Source organism: Ostrea edulis, chromosome 5 (assembly GCF_947568905.1).
Source record: "Ostrea edulis chromosome 5, xbOstEdul1.1, whole genome shotgun sequence".
Classification (NCBI taxonomy): Eukaryota; Metazoa; Mollusca; class Bivalvia; order Ostreida; family Ostreidae; genus Ostrea; species Ostrea edulis.
Genome location: NC_079168.1, coordinates 39,664,406 through 39,686,296, shown reverse-complemented (window position 1 = coordinate 39,686,296; position 21,891 = coordinate 39,664,406). Strand labels below are relative to the sequence as shown.

At 36.6% G+C, this 21,891-nt stretch overlaps 1 protein-coding gene across 1 annotated transcript; it reads right to left on the bottom strand.

Annotated features, from left to right (window-relative positions):
- Positions 1-5,737: 5,737 nt before the first annotated feature.
- LOC125651728 (mammalian ependymin-related protein 1-like) lies at positions 5,738-9,455 on the bottom strand. Its single transcript, XM_048880456.2, has 5 exons — positions 9,165-9,455; positions 8,619-8,653; positions 8,363-8,497; positions 6,916-7,187; positions 5,738-5,878 (listed from the first exon to the last, which is right to left on the bottom strand). Exons 1-5 carry the CDS (start codon positions 9,229-9,231, stop codon positions 5,806-5,808), a joined length of 582 nt encoding a protein of 193 aa, XP_048736413.1. The 5' UTR covers positions 9,232-9,455; the 3' UTR covers positions 5,738-5,805.
- Positions 9,456-21,891: the final 12,436 nt, after the last annotated feature.

Sequence of the window (21,891 nt, the reverse complement as noted above, 5' to 3'; positions counted from 1 at the left end):
TGCTCGTTCTCATGAATATTTTTTTTTAAATATCGCCCAATCAAAGTAATCGTTATAGTAACGAAACTCTTCTGTTTTTAAAGGTAACATGAACTTTAAAACTTTGCTATCACAACAATTGTATCCCGAAATTGGGCTGAAGGCGTCTTGTTGATTGGACAATATCGCTCTGGGTGTACTATGAAATTGCCTCATTAATTATTCATGAGAACGAGCGAGTAGGAATGAATGGACCCCCGGGTGATGGAGAGAGGAAGAAAGCATAATCAACTGTGGGTTTCCGACGATGGATGACAACAGACTGGGATTCTTGTTTAGATCATATTTACATAAATTATTCAAAAGACCACCTCAGTTTTTACTACTCTGACCATAACCCAATCGACTTAATAAATATTTGAAATGTTCTACATGACTATGCATTTTTTTCCTTACAGATGTGATGTTGTAGAGAAGAATATTTTTGGAAATTTGTCAAGTTTTGGTAGAAAATGTGAAAGCAGTTGTAATGGTAGTTTTCGGTAAAAAGTGTTAATTGTTATTACGCAACTAACTTACTCTTGTGTTCCAGTTTAATAGTGTATGAAATATTTTTAGAATACAACTAAAATGAAACAAATAAATATTTTGATACATATATGTATGTCAAATAATAATAATAGAAAGGAACAAACAAACAACTGGACAAAAAAGAAAAATACACATAACCACATACTCTAACTAAAAAGTGCCACATATATTCATGTCAAAACACACCAATAATGCAGGTCTATGAAACACTTTACATCCATTTCATCACCTCACCAGAAATCATTTGAATACACATGATTGTATACATAAACATGCATCCGTACGACTTGTACTACAGAATTCAGTGCATAATTATCTTTATTATATAGCTAATAAATAGTATATTATAAAATCTGCGTAAAATCTAGAGAATGTTAGCTTCAATATTCTGGGAATTTATTGAACGCTAACTTTGCATTGCGTAAATTGTATGCGCCCGAAACATTCCGAGTATGAGCGTTCAATATTGACGTTACCGTAACGACGTAAACATGCCAAAATGGCACGACGGTCCTCCGAATCTGACAGTGCAGGTATTTGTTATTTACTTAAGTAAAATGTTTTACTGTACATAAATTATGATGTCCCCATTCACAAAATCAGCTTGCTTCATGCATTAATGGCGGGTTAAATATTGAACAGTTAAGAAATACTATAGGGTTATTGAACTTATATCGGTGAATATTGGCACGAGTTGGCTGTGAAAATGCACGAGCTTGCGAGTGCATTTTGACAGCCAACGAGTGCCAATATTCACCTATATAAGTTCAATAACCCTTTTATTATATAGCTAAAGTATTTGGTTGTTAAGTTATATCCATTTTAACTCAAACTACTCCAAAATAGACGATAATTCATCAATATTGCCGTGTGCAATAACAGCATGCATTTCTTAACTGTTCAATATTTAACCTGTCATTAATGCATGAAGCAAACTGATTTTGTAAATGGGGACATCATAATTTATGTACAGTAAAACATAATGCTTAAGTAAATATCAAATACCGGCTCTGTCAAATTCGGAGGACCGTCGTCTGCCATTTTTGCTTCTTTACGTCGTTACGGTAACGTCAATATTGAACGCTCATACTCGGAATGTTTCGGGCGCATACAATTTACGCAATGTAAAGTTAGCGTTCAATAAATTCTCAGGATATTGAACGCTAACATTCTCTAGATTTTACGCAGATTTTATATTAGACTATTTATTAGCTATATAATAAATGCTGTTATTGCACACCTTCACCTTAGATGCCAATATTGATGAATTCTCGTCTATTTTGGAGTAGTTTGAGTGAAAAGGGATATAATTTAACAACTAAATACTTTACCTATATAATAAAAGGGTTATTGAACTTATTTAGGTGAATATTGGCACTCGTTGGCTGTCAAAATGCACTCGCAAGCTCGTGCATTTTGACAGCCAACTGGTGCCAATATTCACCAATATAAGTTCAATAACCCTATAGTATACATGTATAGCAATCAAACCATGAAAGTCAAAGTGGAATTATTTTTTGTAATCAATAATGAAGTTGATTTCAATTCAAAATCAGGTTGGAGAGAATGTGAATCCAAATAAATCAGATAAATACATGTATAACTGAAAACAAAATTTAGGAAGTTATTTAAAAATGGTGTTCATCATACATGTGCAATATTAATAACTTTGAAACTGGATGCTGTGTTATCAACAAGAGTGGAAAGAGCTCATTTTTAACATTAAAGTTAGTGCAAGAGGATATACTAAATCGAGTATGATAAATGAGACTAACATATATGCATGGCTTTACATTTAGGCATTGTAGTGATTGTTTGTTATACGTAAATCTAAAAAAAAAAAACAAAAAACAAAAAAACTCCAAGAGTTTGTACACAGGTACATTAAACACTGTACTCATCAACATACATGTAATTATGTGTATTACACTCCTTGTGTAAAAGCTCATACATGTATTCATATTGCAAAGGAAACTTACCCGTTTGTCTGAATGAGACATAATACACATGGTTATTGTTTTAATTTTATAAAACAGTTCTTTATATGAAAATGCAAATAACCTTAGCAAAAAAGCATAAGATTCGCAGCTTGTGTAGGAGTTCTAATATGAAAAAAAACTAACAGAAGTAACTCGCAATAAACATATAATATTTACAACATGTAAATGTATAAGTTCAATGGGAATCCCAAGCTAGGCACTTAAAAGTTACAAAAGTAATTTTCAAACGGTAATGTTCAAACCGCTGTTAGAAGTAATGAAGAGGCATCTCGCCGAAAAACTAAATGCATTTTTTATATGAAAAGATCGTTCAGCGAAAACAAAATGTGGGGACAGGGAACAACGACAGTAAATCCATGCCCCCTTCCCCCTCCTTCATCCTTTGTGCGTTCGGAAATACATGTAGCATATAGAGTCTACCTGTCATTGTCAATTGTTTATTTGAAGTACAAACAAATTGAAAACACGATTACTTTTCATTGTATGTAGCGTGCTGTAGACCACAAACCATTTTACATTCATGCTTGACACAATGGCAATGTTTATCTAACACTTATTCTGACCATTTGTATTTCAGTAAACAGCCCTCGTAAAATTCCAGGCGGTGTTTTGAAGACTTAAAACCGGGACATTGTTTTCCGTAAACGCAGACCTATAATTGTGTACCTTTTATCTTTTCCCTCCCCCAAGATCTTTATTTTTAGTCTCATTTTTTAAACTAAATAACGAAATCAAATTTAAGTGTGTTGACGATGATTCTGAAGAATATCGTGGTCGTTTAGAAATAGTAAGTTAAGCCTAAGTTACACCGTTGCATCCTCTAAATTCCTGCATGACCTACATACATATGTGATCGGGGGAGGTGTAATCAGTTACGCAATATCGTCCCTCTGAGACACCGATCTCTGTCCTTCGCTGTCAAAACATAATCGTGCACAAGTTCTTTCTCGTTCACGATCGACGCGGATCAGTTAATTTTGTTACTGTGTTGCACACATTTTTGCTGTGTTGGTCAAAATTTTTACTGGGTCGGAACAGCAGTCAAAACACAAGTGGAAAACCCTCACGACTAAATTTGCCCCCATAGTCGGTTTAAAAGCTCTGTAGAGCTCATGTTATTTGTTGTTACCTGTACACAGTGCCGGCGTTAAATAAAATTTACTAACTTACTTATGACCCATGTATAGCTTAATGACGTGGTTTCTAATTATAGATTGCACCATGCAAAAGTATTGATTTTCTTGACCTCTAAGCGCTATGCGACGGTGACAATGCAAAGGCACCCAACCAAAACGGTTTCATGTACAGATTCTTATTGAATTACTTAATTATCACTCTAATCATTACAGACGCAGATTCAAACGAGAGTTTTAACTGAAGAATGACCTGCATCTGTGTCTCACTTTCCCCCAGAATAAGGACAAAAATGTCACCTTTTTATACATATCTTATCCACTGTTCAACGAACTGTATTTCCGGAAGAAAAAAAATGCCCCTGTGGATATGAATCTTATCCCCGTACTAGATCGGTTACAAAATTACGACTACTTTAAACACGACTTGTTTACTACAGCGATGCATAAAGATGGTGATAACCCGGAAACGTGATGACGAAAGCAAAATCCAACTGGCGACAATAAAGCGCGGCAACGCTTAGCGCTTTAAAAAGGACATCGAAAACCATATTCTGAGCAAATGTAACCCTACAGTGTCTTTGATGTGCACCAGACGAGGCAGTGCATTTACACGTGTGTTTCTTCTGCTTGTGATCTAGGTAACAATCGGTCCTCAGTACTCCTTGCTTGTCGTAAGAGGCGACTAAATGAGGCGGTCCTGTGTATTTCAAACGTGGTGACCTGGAAGGTAATGGTGACAACCATATGACTGATATTAGGTCAATGTAATTTGTTAGGGTTAAATACTCTACAACTGAACGTGGCCAGGTATTTCACAAGAACATATTTTAGATTTTCTCTGTAGTATACTTATCCATCACACACACACACACACACACACAGAGAGAGAGAGAGAGAGAGAGAGAGAGAGAGAGAGAGAGAGAAAGAGAGAGAGAGAGAGAGAGAGAGAGAGAGAGAAACCGACTTGAAGACTAATTCATTTGAATTGGTAAACATGTTTTTGAGTTTATAACTATACTTTCTTTACTAACATGGAAACTATGTTACTAGTGTAGTTTTAGTATATTTATTATTGTAGTTTTCCTTTCTTTATGTAACCTTTTGTCTGTTTGTTTCTTTGGGGTTTAGGGCAAGGACATCGATATTTCAGTCATATATCGGTTTTGAAGTCGAAACAATGTCTGGTTTTGATATTATAGAGTCTTTTTATGCATGATATTTTACGTAATTCCTTACACGGTTCTCCTGCATTTGCATTTGAGATAAGGCTATGCTCCTATGATTATTGAAATGCATAATATCATAAAACTTCCTGTGTACTACATATTCTGAGCAAGTTCATGTAAATACATGGTCATATGTGACACGTATTGCGTAGGTTTCACCATGACGTCACATTATGATATTATTTATTGCTTAAACGGATTGGAATATGTCAACAAAACGACTTTGGCGGAGGAAATAAGCTAGATAAATTGAGACAATATTAGTATAGAAATAAACAAAATTCTCTGCACAATATCACTGTTGCTACACAAATGATATCAGTTCATCGCATGAATTTCTGGTGAAACAATCGTAAAAGTGCAGGGACCGGTATAATTTTCTTAAACTAACAATCGAATGAATTGGACGATGGGCGGGATTAGGACAGCACTAATATTGATGCATATTTAATTCAGCATTACCTTATGAAAGAATCACCGACAAATTCCGAGAGCATATCTTTCGCTAGATTGATTCAATGTGAATATACGCAGTCCGTGTGACGTTATCGTAGGTGTAATGTAGTGCACTTAAGTCATCAAGCATCCGTGTTCCCTTTTAGAGTTATAAGAGTTGAGTATAGATGTATGAATTTTAAAATAAAAATACTGGCCCTGAGCTCTTTTTCATGGAAAGAACTGTAACCGGCCTTAACTTACGTGTGTTGTAACCGGCCTTAACTTACGTGTGTTGTAACCGGCCTTAACTTACGTGTGTTCGACAAGTTTACGTTATTATGTAGATGACAAAAAAACCCAGTCGTCCAACGATTTATCAATTTATTAAAAATACATACTAAAATGTTATACAAATGAGATAAATTGTATTTCAGTTCATCTTCCAATGCATTCCCTTGGTGGGACAAAAGCCATGGGATCTGATATTCCAACGTTGATATCAAAAAATCTATTAAAAAGATCATCATTATGATGAATAGAAGGGCACACGTACAAATAGATAGGTAAATAGATGATACATACATACATATATATTATATATATATATATATATAAAGCACAGAAATAGCAATGAACTCTTAAATGAACATAACTGCCCTAAGTGAAGAAATATTTAATATAAAGCACAGAAAATTTCACTTTATTTGGATACCCACTTCCGCCCCTACCCGGGGATGAACTCACGACCTGTGGAACTAAATCTCCTAGCAGCATGTGACCAGCGCGCTAGACCGCTCGACCATCTAGGCAAGTCAAAAAACTTGCTTTCAATGACGATGGAATTCTCGCCACGCTGTCACAGGCTACACGGTCATTGAGAATGAAAATGGGATACAGTTATTTAACGTACATTTAAGAGGATCATACATGATACACATTGCATTCGAAATATTTTCATATATAGCACAGAAATAGCAATGAACTAATGAACATAACATGTATATATATATATATATATAAGCACAAAAAACCAACAACACCCTACTTTCTTAAAGTGTCGGATCTGAGAAGATACAAGCCCAGTAAAGAAATTTATAAAAGCACTGAAAAGGCCACGACACTGTTGGTTATTTAAAACTCGAATTTTCGACGCAACCCGCGTCTTTATCAAGAGACATATATTACATAACAAATAACACGCAAAAACAACAAATATCGATAAACTACATTGGTGACAAGAGTGATACACTATTGTACTGAGTGATAAAAATGGTGGTGGTTTCGTTGTAAAGCGTGTTTACTGACTATGGTTTAGAGAGTTTGTACCATGGTCGGGTCGGGATGAAAATAGAATTATTCTTGAAAATTACAGAAATCAGATAAATTTAGAGGGAAATCTTACAAAACAATGTGATTATGGAATAAAATGGTGGGAAGATAATGATATGGACTGATTAAGTTCCAAACAATATTAGGTACGGCCTACCTATATATATATATAGGTAATCTATATATCTATATATATATTATATAATTATGACTTACGAATTCATTACAAATCCATATTTCTCGCTGAAAACTCCGTTAGCTACGGGGATACAATCTGGGTATGTGACATCACCAAAGAATTTATCTCCATCTGAGAATTGCCCATTAAAGTTCTCGATGATAACATTCTCTCCAGGAATACCAGCAGCTCCGACGGTAGCTTCACCAGTGAAGTTAGCCATGGGAGGAACTCCGAAAGGACGGAAGGGGCGTGTTAAAGCTGTCACATTACACTGCCTTGTTTTCAGATTAAGACGGTATTCTTTGCCCTGAAGATATAATCAGTATCCAATATAAGTAAGTATCTACTTTACAAACATACAATAGAAAAGACATGTATGTATAATGATAAGCTTTTACAAAAACAGACTTGCAAGCTAGTATGGGACTTTGGGTAAGGTAAAAATTAGTTGTAGATGTAAGGACCACAAAACATGCAATTTAATAAATAATCAGCTCTTCTGTGTTAGAGGAACGTTTAGTGTTCCCTTTAAAGGGGTATGACAAGTATACACATGAAATTGTACTTAGTTATCGCTTCACATCTTTCTATCCAAATAATTCCTGGTTTCAATCTTACAATTTTTTATTTCATTTAAATGAGATTCTGATAAACACAGATGATAAGCAAACCAGGAATCGTGAATCTTTAAATAAGATTATTTATTACAATTTATTTCTAATTTGACTAATTACATTATATACACTTCCTATCAGATTTCTGAAATATTTGTCGCCGAATACTCATAGTCTTTCTAATTTTTATGGCAAGCAATTCAGTTGCTAATCTTCTTTTGTACCATACAGAGGAGGGTCCAAACAATTTTCTGACATATGCAAAAAGGAATGGGTGAGAGGTTGCAAAGCAGTGCAAGAATGACACGATTACTTATCTATTTATCAAATTAATCAATTTAAAAAAATCTGAAGTCCCCCCCCCCTCCATTTAGTCGCCTCTTATGACAAGCAAGGGATACTGAGAAAACTATTCTAACCCGGATCCTAACGGTGACTTGGATAACATTGACTTAATTTCACAAACTATAGGCTTGATAAATGGTGAAGGATTTTTCATGAATATTGCAGGGATCACTATGGTAGATCTTTAGCTCTAGTGACACTAATCAAAATATTGGAACATTTACGAAAATACATGTGCTTTTACTATCTGAATCATTATCAGTACTGAAGTTTGTAAAGAACAAAACACCGTAATCGCCAAACTGATATATACACAAATTGTTTAAAGAATGTATAAGGCCTTCTTCTTCCATTCTGGAGTTGAATTCATCTTTAAATGCTTTTAAACTCCGACCTAGGTAAAGATAGTTTGCTTCCCCATTCAAAGATTAAAACTAGGTACATGCACGTGTTGCAAATGTTATAGGGCCATCACGATTGGGTTGGTGATGTGATTTTTAATATGAGGTTAGAGTAAACTCACCACGTTGTGGAGGTAGAGAACATCATAGTAGTCTTTCTGGGATCCCAATTGTTCTTCCTCGATGATTCGGAAGCGGGGCGCGTATTCATCGTAACTGATTTTACCAATCCTGAAGAAGTTTTCTTTTCTGTCCGTCTGTAATGGAGGCAATGTCGATAAGTTTTAGAAATATCGTGTGTTTAGGAAGTATTGTGAGAATAAAACATCTGAACTCGAAAATAATATTTGCACTACATGAATTATTATGTATCCCTACCGTGACCACTCTCCCTTCCCACTGCTTTGGTGATACTGAAATAGAAGTTCTAGATCGTAGATAAAGACTATAGTGACCGACAAACAATGACAATCACGTGATCTTCATTGTCAAGTGTAAGACGACTTCACCACTGATAACGGTTAAGACAGATCTCTACAGTACATAAGTACTGCAATGGATGCATTCGTAATCTTACCCCCGAATATTTATTTTATTTTGGTCTTAATTGCATAAGAAAAAATATCATTCATATCAATAAGTTTAAGTTTGTTACAAAAAACCCCCAAAACAACAACCCCCCTCCCCCCCAAAAAAAACCCAAACAAAAACAAAACAATACCCAACAACATAGGTTTTATTTGTTCGTTTAAATATATGTACCATGCATATCCTACATTAGGTTTGTTTTTGAAAGACAGGACATCTAATGTATAGAAAATATAAGGTGGTTATAAAATTATTACAGATAGCATATTTTAAATAGTTGCATAAGAAAATTGTTTTTCTTATTTCACTCTTATTGCATGTCTTTGCAAATCTTACCGCATGGTCTTGGAACCTGCGCAGACACCACGCACAGTAGAACGCTGAGAGCAACCAAACGGATCATAGTGAACAGTCGACACAGACAGACGATCCAAAGTAACGGTCTTCTGCAAATCCAAAGTGACTTAAATAGAGTCCTGGTTTTTATCAGACGTTATCTGAAGACGTGGCACAGATACTTGTGTCGTTACAATCTGCAAAAATAGTCACCTCTATCATACCACAGACTGAACAGTGATACTTTCAGGACTGTGTGTGTGATTACGCAGATCTTTAACTGTCATCAGTATCTCAGTTTTATCTTGGTTAAACTCGGTTAAATATTTCATAGTGTTGTGCAGAAATTACGATAATGTTAGTATTTACTCTCAATAGATCATGTTATAAAATCACTGGTCAGGATAATATGTCAATCGCGACTTTGACCTTCACAAAGCGCTGGTTCGTCTGTTTTTGTTCTCTGTCAACGGTAATGTCCTGAAAATGTTATCAAATTGTGGTCAAGCTCTCTAGGAACAGTGTGGTACTCGTGTTCAGACGTATGTGACAAAATACGATGTTTTTACACAGTTTATAATTCAAAGTTTAACAACAATGCCACTTTATTCTTGCTCGAACTAAAACCACATCAATACATAACGGACTTTTCTTCGTTAACCAGTATATGTGTACCTCAACAGTGATGTAACTGATTTGATAACGCAAATTCACCAAGTTCTATACATAGCGTCTTCAGGTTGATGGATATTTAGGGTGACCTGATAAGGGACGTTTTCCCCGGACATGGGCACCTAAGCATGCTTCCCAAGCAAAGGTGATTATTAGGTTACCGAGTCAGATTACAGAACACAAAAGGACAGGAAAATTTTAATTTACCAACTTCAGCATTAAAAAATTACACTATGTGGGAATTTCCAAAGGTATTTTTCCTTTTGAACCATTTCAATAGGCTTTGAAAGTGGATTTGTTTTAATGTTCATTCATTCTAAATATATAGAAAGTGTTTTATTCATCTATATGATATGCTAACAATGGGCTCTCTCTCTCTCTCTCTCTCTCAAATTATAGTTCTGGTTAAGTTACAGTGAAATTCTTTTATACGATTAAGTATGCAGATCTTAATACGATACGACCCGTGGGGATCCGGGTTAAAATATGTCCTCAGTACCTCTTTCTTGTCGTAAGAGGCGACCGTCCGGTCCTTCGAATGAGACCGCAAAAACCGAGGCCCAGTGTTACAGCAAGTGTGGTACGATAGAGATCCCATCCTGCTCCAAGGCCATAAGCGTCGAGCATAGGCCTAAATTTTATAGCCCTTCACCGGCAATGGTGACGTCTCAATATGAAGGGTGAATATAACGAACAGTTATCAATCTCATAAATCCCACAAGTGATACAAAATAGATAGTGGGGCAAACACGGACCCCTGGGTACACCTGGGATCAGGTGCCTAGGAGGCGTAAGCGTCTCCTGACAATCGGTCACTCCCGCCACGAGCCCTATATCTTGATCAGGTAAACGGAGTTATCCGTAGTCAAAGTCAGTGTGCCACGAACGGTCTAACAATCGGTATGAAACACGCCAGACAGCATTTGACCCAATGATAGGTTGTATTGGCAAATTAGATCGTTATAACGACCATAGAATTTGCGAAATGTTGACTTCAGTCTGCTTAAAATCAGACCCCATACTCATTATCATATCGTTAACGATATGATGAGTATGGGGTCTGGTTTTAATCAGACTGTGTTGACTTTAAACGAGACTGTTGAAACCCCTATATATCAATTTGTTTGTCAGTAGCTTGCCTCGATTTAAAAAATGACCATATGCAGAGCAAGCTCTTGTGTATTGAATCAGTTGAGAGAATTCCATATGCAGGTGATAATGGAATATTGCTACATGAATATGGGAAGTTGACGATGGAGAAGCTGAAATCATCCCGTTTGTCATAAAGTTGAGTTGTTAGTTTGCCGTTAATATCTACTTTCAATAAAATATCTAAGTATGAATCAGAAGTGGACGACTCTGTGGTGTCTTTTATTTCGAGCTCGCAGGTATATATCGAATCGACATATAAATGAAAGTTATTATTGTTAATAGATAAAACATCGTCGATATATCTGAATGTCGAATTGAAGGCAACAGCAAGAGATTTTTTTCTTTTCAAGTGAAAGTTTCTGAATAAATATGAATATAAAAACAGGTTAGCTAACAAGGGAGCACAATTCGTGCCCATGGGAATTCCGACAGTCTGTAGGAAAACCTGATCACCAAAGACCACGAAGATATTATCAATGAGGAACTCTTAGCATATTTTTTATTTCAACTTCAGAATACTTGTGCGTGGAATCAGAGTAATGTATAACAAAGTAATTCTCAGGATGTCTGATCACTAGATGAGTGAAAAATTATCGAGCGAGACGTTAAACATTATACAAACAACCCACTTAATACGATACAGCCTCATTTGTCCAGCTCGTAGTTAAATGACTACAAAATGGTCTACGAAACAAAAATTAGACATGTCTGTAAAATGTTAATTAGTAATATTTCACTCTCAACATTACGCATTGTAATTTATAGGAAAAGTACAATAGTGTGTGATTGTTAAGACCGGGTCATCTTCGCATTCTTTCACGTAAATGTTAAACCGGTGATCGTCTGGATCTTTATTATAAGCATTAGACCAGTGGCCATCGCGAACATGAACATCCATACCAGTAATCATCGCGATCTTTATCGTAAACGTTATATCGATTATTGTCCGAATCGTTATCATAAACATACAACCTGGTTCAAATGCTGTCTGGCGTGTTTCATACCACTTGTCAGACCGTTCTTTACACACTGATTTTGACTACAAAGTACTCCGTTTACCTTATCAAGACATAGGGCTCACGGTGGGTGGGACCGATCGACAGGGGAAGCTTACTTCTTATAAACACCTGATCCCACCTCTACTATATTCAAGGGTCCGCGTTTTTCCAACTCTTGATTTTGTATTCTTTATATGAATTACATGTATGAGATTGGTCACTGTTAGTTAGATTCACCTTTTCATATCAACAAATAGAACGGTAAGGCTATATGTTTACTTGAAGACGTCTTCAATTGTATATTGATATATTGGCTAGAAAGATCTTTTATCGAATTGTTTCTTAGGCACAGTTGAATCATAAAACAATTCAGTGTACTTTTAAATCCACATACACTACGCATGTACGTGATATATTACCGCTTATAAGAAAATATCTTAAACCTTTGTAATGAAATATGACTTTTAAAAATACTTGGTTTATTCCTCCATGAATCACATGGGACAAAAATAACATTAAAAGAAAGAACTTTCAAGTTGGAAATAGTGTCATTCCACAAATCCCGAAAGGTAACCCGAAAATTGGGAAAACTAGACAAAGAATGGATTGGTCCTAGCATGAATAAAAATGAGACGTTTTACCTCGTAAGGAAAACTTGAAGGTAACGGACAGTGATCAATCTCATAAATCCAATGAAACAATACAAAATTAACAGTAAGGAAAACGCGGACCCCTAGATATACCAGGGATGGGGATCAGATGTCTTGGAGGAGCAAGTATTCCCTTTTGACCAACCACCTCCACCGCGAGTCCTATATCTTCATCGGTTAAACAGAGTGTAATGAAGTTGATTAAGTTTTGCTGATTTAGCATTTTGTATTTTTCGTTTGTTTTGATTTTGATGCGAATGGGTTATCGTAAGAGTGAGTCGGTTGTGAGTTATTTTTAGTTGCTAGTATAAAAGAGACCGGTTTGGCTGGCTGTAAGTTAGATAGGGCACGGTAACGACCAATCTCTACCCGAGTTATCGTTCCCGCTACGCTCCACTAATACCTCTGTCAACGTCTAAAAATCATATCAAAACGTACTAAAACTAACTTAGCATATCAAACTGTAATGATCATATCTAAGCAAATCAAACACTTGTCTGAATTTTATAAACGCAGAAGCTGGTAAATATGAGACACCTGAGGGAATTAAAAGGTTTTATATAAATATTCATTCATCCAATAATACTAGAATAATCATGGAATTCGTTGTTTTTGTGAACTTACTGTAAGATTTTAAGCTTAACACTAAAACTTGTAAAATCATACTTTATAATGCAATAGGTAGAAATACGTTTAGCCAAGAATCTTGACATTCAGACGTTGACAGAGGTGTTGTAGCGCAGCGTAATACGCCCTCTGGTGAGAGATTGGGTAACGACATCAGCCGGGTGCCACTTTGACAGGTCCTAGAAGTTCAGGGGTTGGTAATTTTCCTGTCATATTTTATGTAAGACATTTGAAGAAATATAACTACTGAAATAGGAGTTTGTTTGGAGGGCACATCTTTTTCCTAGCCGTGCGTACATGGGTGTTTAACAAAACCAGTTTCGACCCGAAGGCAGGCAGAGAGTTGCGGGATTCAAATATACGGAGGTCCATGCGGATATTGCGCTACAATATGGAAGGACGTGGTGTAGCTCTGTAGAGGATAACCCGAGACTTGGGAGGCATCGGAACCCTGGTGTATTTTCAGGAGTTGACGATAGCTCGTGCAAGGCTTGCATGGTGGTGGATTGTTTTCCGTTCTGGGGGTGCTTATTGCAAGTTGGTGGGAAACCGGAACAGTGTCTTCAGAGTGCAGATTAGTTACATTATAAAGTTAAAGTAACTCGAAATTTAGAAACAAACAAAACCAAAGAATATTATATAACAGAAAAGGAGAATTGAATATTTGGAATTTTTTCTAAATTATACTACTTTTGAATATTGTTTTAACTTGAAAAGTTAAAACCTGTACATTTGCTTTACATCTGATACGTACTATCGGACTTTTCAAAAGAGAACTGTGTTTATTACGTATCAGATATATATATATATATATATATATATATATATATATATATATATATATATATAGTCAATTGCTTATTCATACAAATTTGTGTTGAGAGTGAAAGGAGTGAGTGTGCATATTTTTGTTTTATATTATTTATTTAATTAATAAATTTGTTATTGTTTATTCTACAACTTATCGTTAGTCTTAGCTCAATCTGACAAAATCCAAGAAGAACTCATTACACAGAGTAATTAGTAGCCGTGAGCAATATGTAAAGAACGACCTACAATTAGAATAAATAACTCCAGACAGGTTGTATTTACAAATTACGTCATTACATGTATAACGACCACATCATTTGCAAAATGTTACCTTTAAACTAGAATGTTGAAACCCTTGTAACATCAACATATATGGCGGTTGCTTGCCTCTATCTCCATCTAAATATTCATCATACGCAGAACATTCTAATTCGTATCGAGTCAACTGAAAGACATCAACTCGATATGCAAGTGATAATAAGAATATGGAATGTTGGAGAAACTGAAATCAATTTGTCAGATTGATTGATTGATTGTTTTGACGTTTTCCCCCACATTCAACAATTTCTCAGTTATATAGTAGTTCCCAGTTTTTGTTGGTGGAAGGGAGAACCTAGATACAATGTAACTGGGAAGAGACCACTGACCTTCCGAAAGTAAACTGGGAAACTTTCTTAATTACCGGCGTGCGTCATTAGTTGTCTTAACATAGCTATGTTCAATAAAATATCTAATCATGGAGGACTAAAAGCAGTATATATATATATATATATATATATATATATATATATATATATATATATAAAGGTCTTCCATATATTGGATTTCCCATGGGCACGAATTGTGTTCCTTTGTTAGCTGACTTCTTTTTATATTCTTATGAAGCAGAGTTTGAGAAGAAAAAATATATTTTCAGTAGCAACATCAATATTTAATTATTTCAAACAACTTTTTTCAAATTATGTTAATGGCATGGCATTATATATCAATGACTAATAAAACATTTATTTTATACAAAAAGAAGGGAAATCTAATAAAGCTACGTTAGATAACCACTTTTAGTGTAAAGAAATATATATGAAAGAATTATTGTCTTGCAAAACAAAGATGATTTAATCACCAAAATCCATTCATTCATGTGCTTGTTTTGAGGATGAAAAGTGTTTTCAAATACTGACAGCTACTGCTAAAAAATTTAAAATCAATGGGTTTTTTTTCCATCAATGTAAAAAGACAGTTTTGTATGAAAAATAGGGAAAATTTTCTTTGGTAACTCACTTTTGTCACGCGAAACCATAGACGTGTAATAAATGTATTATTACAATGAATTTATTTTCTATGTAACAGATAAACTAATTAGCCAGGTCCAGTCCTGTGTGGATGACAAATGATATAATTTTATACACTGATGAAATAAAATAGAACATTATGTCGGGTATTCTACGTGTTGTACGAGGTGGTTAAAGATATCGAGTAAAGTATGAATTAAAGTATCATCTTTGATCAGAAATATAAACATTGCGAAAATTTTCGTGTAGAGAGACAATACATCGTGATGCCATATAATTTACCTCCGGCTTCAGCAGGCTTGTTAATTAACTAATTAAAAATCGTCTTAAATGTTGCAGAGGAATTAGCTTTTTTAAATTTATATTTTAACTTTCTTTTGAAATAACTGTATATCTGCATTTATATCTCAGACTAAAATATAGATACCGTCGGTACGTGATCAAATCTACCAATCATTTTCAGAGTCTTTGCCTCATACAGAAGAAAAGTCGGTCAATATACACTGTACAACATGTAGTACCATGACAAGAAAACACGACAGTCCATGATTTCTAGAGAGGTTATCTTCACATTTCTGTCAACGCACTCAATATGGGTTTTCAAAAGGGGAAGGAGTGCAGCTGGGAGAAGACATCACAAAATGTCTGAAATTCTTAACAAGACCCCCCCTCCTAAAATAAATAGGTAGTTCTGTTTGATCCTCAAAATCGTAAATCATGGGGCGGAGGGGAGGGGGCGGGAGATGGGAGGGTGGTTTTGTAAAGTATATCCTTCAATACAGCATATAGAACACAGCTAGGTTCAATTCCTCGGATCAGCATTGCACCTGCCATTCACTACTACTATGAAAATGGGGACAAACCAGCCACTAAATCATGATAAAGAGGTGCAATACATAATGACCCTGTCCAGATAATCTCTTTTTGTCTATTTTTTTTAGATTATGTAATTTTCTTTTGAACTAATTCTTGTTCGAACAGATGATATCAACATTACGTATGTCATCTACTTTGTGAGAAATAACATACATGTATGCAGAGAAAAAATGATAGAGAGAATATACAAGGAGAGAGAGACAGATACAGAGATAGAGAGACACAGAGAAATAGAGGCAGACAAAGAGAGACAGATACAGAGAGAGCGATAGAGAGACACAGAGAGATAAAGGCAGACAGAGAGAGAGAGTGAGACAGATACAGAGAGAGCGATAGAGAGACACAGAGAGATAGAGGCAGACAGAGAGAGAGAGAGAGAGACAGATACAGAGAGAGCGATAGAGAGACACAGAGAAATAGAGGCAGATAGAGAGAGAGAGATACAGAGAGAGAGAGAGAGAGAGCGATAGAGAGACACAGAGAGATAGAGGCAGACAGAGAGAGACAGATACAGAGAGAGAGAGAGCGATAGAGAGACACAGAGATAGAGGCAGACATAGAGAGACAGACAGAGAGAGAGAGCGATAGAGAGACACAGAGATAGAGGCAGACATAGAGAGACAGATATAGAGAGAGAGAGCGATAGAGAGACACAGAGAGATAGAGGCAGACAGAGAGAGACAGATACAGAGAGAGAGAGAGCGATAGAGAGACGCAGAGATAGAGGCAGACATAGAGAGACAGACAGAGAGAGAGAGCGATAGAGAGACACAGAGATAGAGGCAGACATAGAGAGACAGATATAGAGAGAGAGAGCGATAGAGAGACAGAGAGAGATAGAGGCAGACATAGAGAGACAGATACAGAGAGAGAGAGCGATAGAGAGACACAGAGATAGAGGCAGACATAGAGAGACAGACAGAGAGAGAGAGCGATAGAGAGACACAGAGATAGAGGCAGACATAGAGAGACAGATATAGAGAGAGAGAGAGCGATAGAGAGACAGAGAGAGATAGAGGCAGACATAGAGAGACAGATACAGAGAGAGAGAGCGATAGAGAGACACAGAGATAGAGGCAGACATAGAGAGACAGACAGAGAGAGAGAGCGATAGAGAGACACATAGATAGAGGCAGACATAGAGAGACAGATATAGAGAGAGAGAGCGATAGAGAGACAGAGAGAGATAGAGGCAGACATAGAGAGACAGATACAGAGAGAGAGAGCGATAGAGAGACACAGGGATAGAGGCAGACATAGAGAGACAGACAGAGAGAGAGAGCGATAGAGAGACACAGAGATAGAGGCAGACATAGAGAGACAGATATAGAGAGAGAGAGCGATAGAGAGACAGAGAGAGATAGAGGCAGACATAGAGAGACAGATATAGAGAGAGAGAGCGATAGATAGACACAGAGAGATAGAGGCAGACAGAGAGAGACAGATACAGAGAGAGAGAGAGAGCGATAGAGAGACACAGAGATAGAGGCAGACATAGAGAGACAGACAGAGAGAGAGAGAGCGATAGAGAGACAGAGAGATAGAGGCAGACAGAGAGAGACAGACAGAGAGAGAGAGAGCGATAGAGAGACACAGAGATAGAGGCAGACATAGAGAGACAGATATATATAGAGAGAGAGCGATAGAGAGACAGAGAGAGATAGAGGCAGACATAGAGAGACAGATACAGAGAGAGAGAGCGATAGAGAGACAGAGAGAGATAGAGGCAGACATAGAGAGACAGATACAGAGAGAGCGATAAAGAGAGAGTGGGGGCAGACACACTCAGAGAGAAAGAGAGAGAGAGATACACAGAGAGGGGGACAGAGATAGAGGTAGACAGAGAGAGAGAACGACACACAGAGATAGGGGCAGATACACACACACAGAGGCAGAGAGCGATACACAGAGAGAGAGAGAGAGGGGGGCAGGCACACAGAGATAGAGGCAGACAGACAGAGAGAGAGAGAGAGCGACACAGAGAAAGGGGCAGTTACACACACACACACACACACAGAGAGAGAGAGAGAGAGAGAGAGAGAGAGAGAGAGAGAGAGAGCAGTAACTGTAGCTAAATGATGGAGTATGAAGTGAATACATTCAGTTGAGAAATAATTTAGAGTACAAAGAAGATTATTCTATTGTCGACAATATGATAGAAGTAACGGAGATATTATTTTCACATATTGCGATGAGTAACGTAGTGCATAACGTGATCGGTTATAAAAGAATATATGGGGGTCGCCCACTCGGTTTTCCCCACAGGGGCTCGGTTGTCAGATATTGAAGTTTTGTATTATTTGTTCCCGAATAATAAATTGAAGTTTTGCATGATTTGTGTCCGAATAATAAATTATATAAATAAAATCCACCACCAAAATCCGCTTTTTTAGAGGTTTTAAAAAAGGTGTATCATGTGTACATTAAAAAAAGTAAAGGGACGACACTCGCCATCTTGGATTTCTGGGGGGGCCCTCGATTCACGGCTTGTTTTGAACAATTTCTAATCTCTGCCTACCGGTTTCTGGCGAGATCTATGTTGGAAAAAGATCCAACGACTTCTCCCTATTGTCTGCTTATGTCTACATGCCGTATTAAAGATCCAGTGACCCAAAACATCCTCGATACCTGCCCCTACTTATCGAAAGCAACGGAAGTTTGCATCGAGTGACACGACGCCTACCGGAGCTCTCCATATAATCACTGGGGTGTTCCGAATGCATACGGTAAGTCCAGAGAAATCAACACCGCAAAAACAGCAGCTCTTTAATAAAAAGTGTTTACTTTGCTTTAAAATGGTCACAATTTTTTGATAGACGGCCAAGCTGCTGACAATGGAATGTTTCCATTTTCATATTTACTGATATTTTGGAGAAGCCTAAAATATGATAGAATTTTGTTTCGTTATTTTGAATAAAGTTCTTGCACGTCGTATTTAAGTTGAATTGTAACATTATTTAAAACTTTGAAAACAAACAATGCACACAGTGTACAGTTTTACATATCGGACCCATAGAATGATTCTAAATTGGGGAGGGGGATTTTTATTTCTCTTCTTAAAAGGCTAAAGCAGGGGAAAGACAGCCCATAAGGGGGGGGGGGGGGTGGCGAGATTACTCTTAATCAATTTCCCTTAATGATAGGGGAAAAAAGTGGATTTACATTTAATTGGTCAAGATAAGTTGAAATGGGGGAAGGGGGTGGTTTGCATGACACCCCCTCCCCCACGCCTTCTATCGGCTTGCAACTTGTGTTTGTGTAATCGAACGAACACTGATGAGTTAACGACAATACACTTACAATACTTGTATGGTATATCGTCCTTCAATTTGATATTTATATAGCAATATGTGGATAAACAGGTGTTCTTTTGATCATGTGCCCCTGTGGTACTTTGTGCGTAAGCTAATCTAATGAGAATCATTCAGTTATTGGTATATAAAATCTCTCCCAAAAATTACATAGTTTACTATTTACAGCTTACTATGCTACGACATTGTCTGAATTCTTTGTTCTTCCCTGGAAAACATTCGTTTACTCAATTCAATTTAAATTCAGTGCTTATTTCAACTTAGACTTCTCTAGATTTATCCTATACATTCGGAACACCCCAGTGATTATATGGAGAGCTCCGGTAGGCGTCGTGTCACTCGATGCAAACTTCCGTTGCTTTCGATAAGTAAGGGCAGGTATCGAGGATGTTTCGGGTCACTGGATCTTTAATACGGCATGTAGACATAAGCAGACAATAGGGAGAAGTCGTTGGATCTTTTTCCAACATAGATCTCGCCAGAAACCGGTAGGCAGAGATTAGAAATTGTTCAAAACAAGCCGTGAATCGAGGGCCCCCCAGAAATCCAAGATGGCGAGTGTCGTCCCTTTACTTTTTTAAATGTACACATGATACACCTTTTTTAAAACCTCCAAAAAAGCGGATTTTGGTGGTGGATTTTATTTATATAATTTATTATTCGGACACAAATCATGCAAAACTTCAATTTATTATTCGGGAACAAATAATACAAAACTTCAATATCTGACAACCGAACCCCTGTGGTTTTCCCCACTGGATATACCTTTCCACGTGAAACAATGCCCACTCACCCCCTTGTGCCAATACCCAAGCAGTTGAGAAAAATTAATATAATATCAATTGTGGAAATAATCAAAACATATTATCTAAGCGGATCAATGCACATTCCATCCCAAATTATCAGAGCCAAAGACACACTATCTCCGACATAAAGCATTTAATTCTACCTCTGAAATAAGGCATCCAATTCTAGCTCGAGCTCATCTGTTGAACTCCATTCTATATCATTGCTCATCTGTATTTTTTTTCTTTCAATTTTCTCAATATATTTCTTTATCGCCTCTTTAAAACCCATGTCATTTTAACCATTTTTTAAGTTCTAGTTTGTTGCTGTTTAAAGCTTTATTTTGTGATAATATATAACGAGCCATTGAAATAATATTTAAACTCATATAAATGATATACGATTCGTTCTACATAAATTTCTTCCAAAATATATTATTACAATGACAGCCAATCATATGCAAGCATTTTATCACAAACAACAAAAATAGTCTGTTTTTGGATTATACACGTGCACTAAATTTTAATGCATTGAAGCCTGAGTCCTGCACTACGTTATTAATTAAACATGTTATCAATTGTTACCCTATAAGATGTAGTTATCATATCATCACGTGGTGCATATCGCTAGTTTGATATACCATAACTCTACCAAACGTCCGTTAGATATGCGCGTAGCACTTCCGATCCGAACTACTTTTGAGGTCATTCCCGCTTCCATATCCCTAGTTTGCTTTCATGTTCATTAATATGATACATGAATCCCCCCTCCCCCAATGAAATTTTGAAAAAAATAAAGTTTTCAACAATATTTTCCATAATACTTCTCAATCAACTCTATTCGAAAAATGATTAGATATATGAATCTGAGAGCGGTAGGATCTTGATCTAGGCCCAAATAAATACCAGGAAATATTCTGAAGAAATTCAGCAATATTTGGTATTTCAATTAAAAAAAACCCTAATAAATGAAAGTAACAAACATTGTATTTTAGTTCATCTTCCAACATAAGCAAAATAATTAGAATTAGACTTGTAAATCATTGTAAATCCTGCCCCTTTACGATATACTAGTGTATGGAGAGTACGTTAGAGAAGCGGAATTTACAAGTTTAATTTTGATTACATGGCAGCACACTTACTAGTATCAGGGACCTATATACTAGTATATTGCATCAGACAGTCAGTACAAAGTAGGTCAGTGCCACTTGTCCGATCCCACGGCAGTGTCACACTTCTGGAGAAGTTATCTTCACATTTCTTCTAAAAATCGACCATTGATAGAAATAGTTCTAGATCAATTGTGGACGATATCATAAATAAAATAACTATATCAAACACAACGTTTGAGTGTATCAGGGGCAGATCCAGGAAGTTTTCAAAAGGGGGTAGCGACCCAAGTTTGTACCTTTTCCGCTGAAAAAGGGGGGGGGGATAAAGACCCCCAATAGCAAAAGCAATGTCATTGCCTTATTAAAAAAAACCACGTGTAAATGTTCAAACAAAGTTGGGGGGGGGGGGGGGGATCCTCGTCATCTTCCTTTGATCCGCCACAGG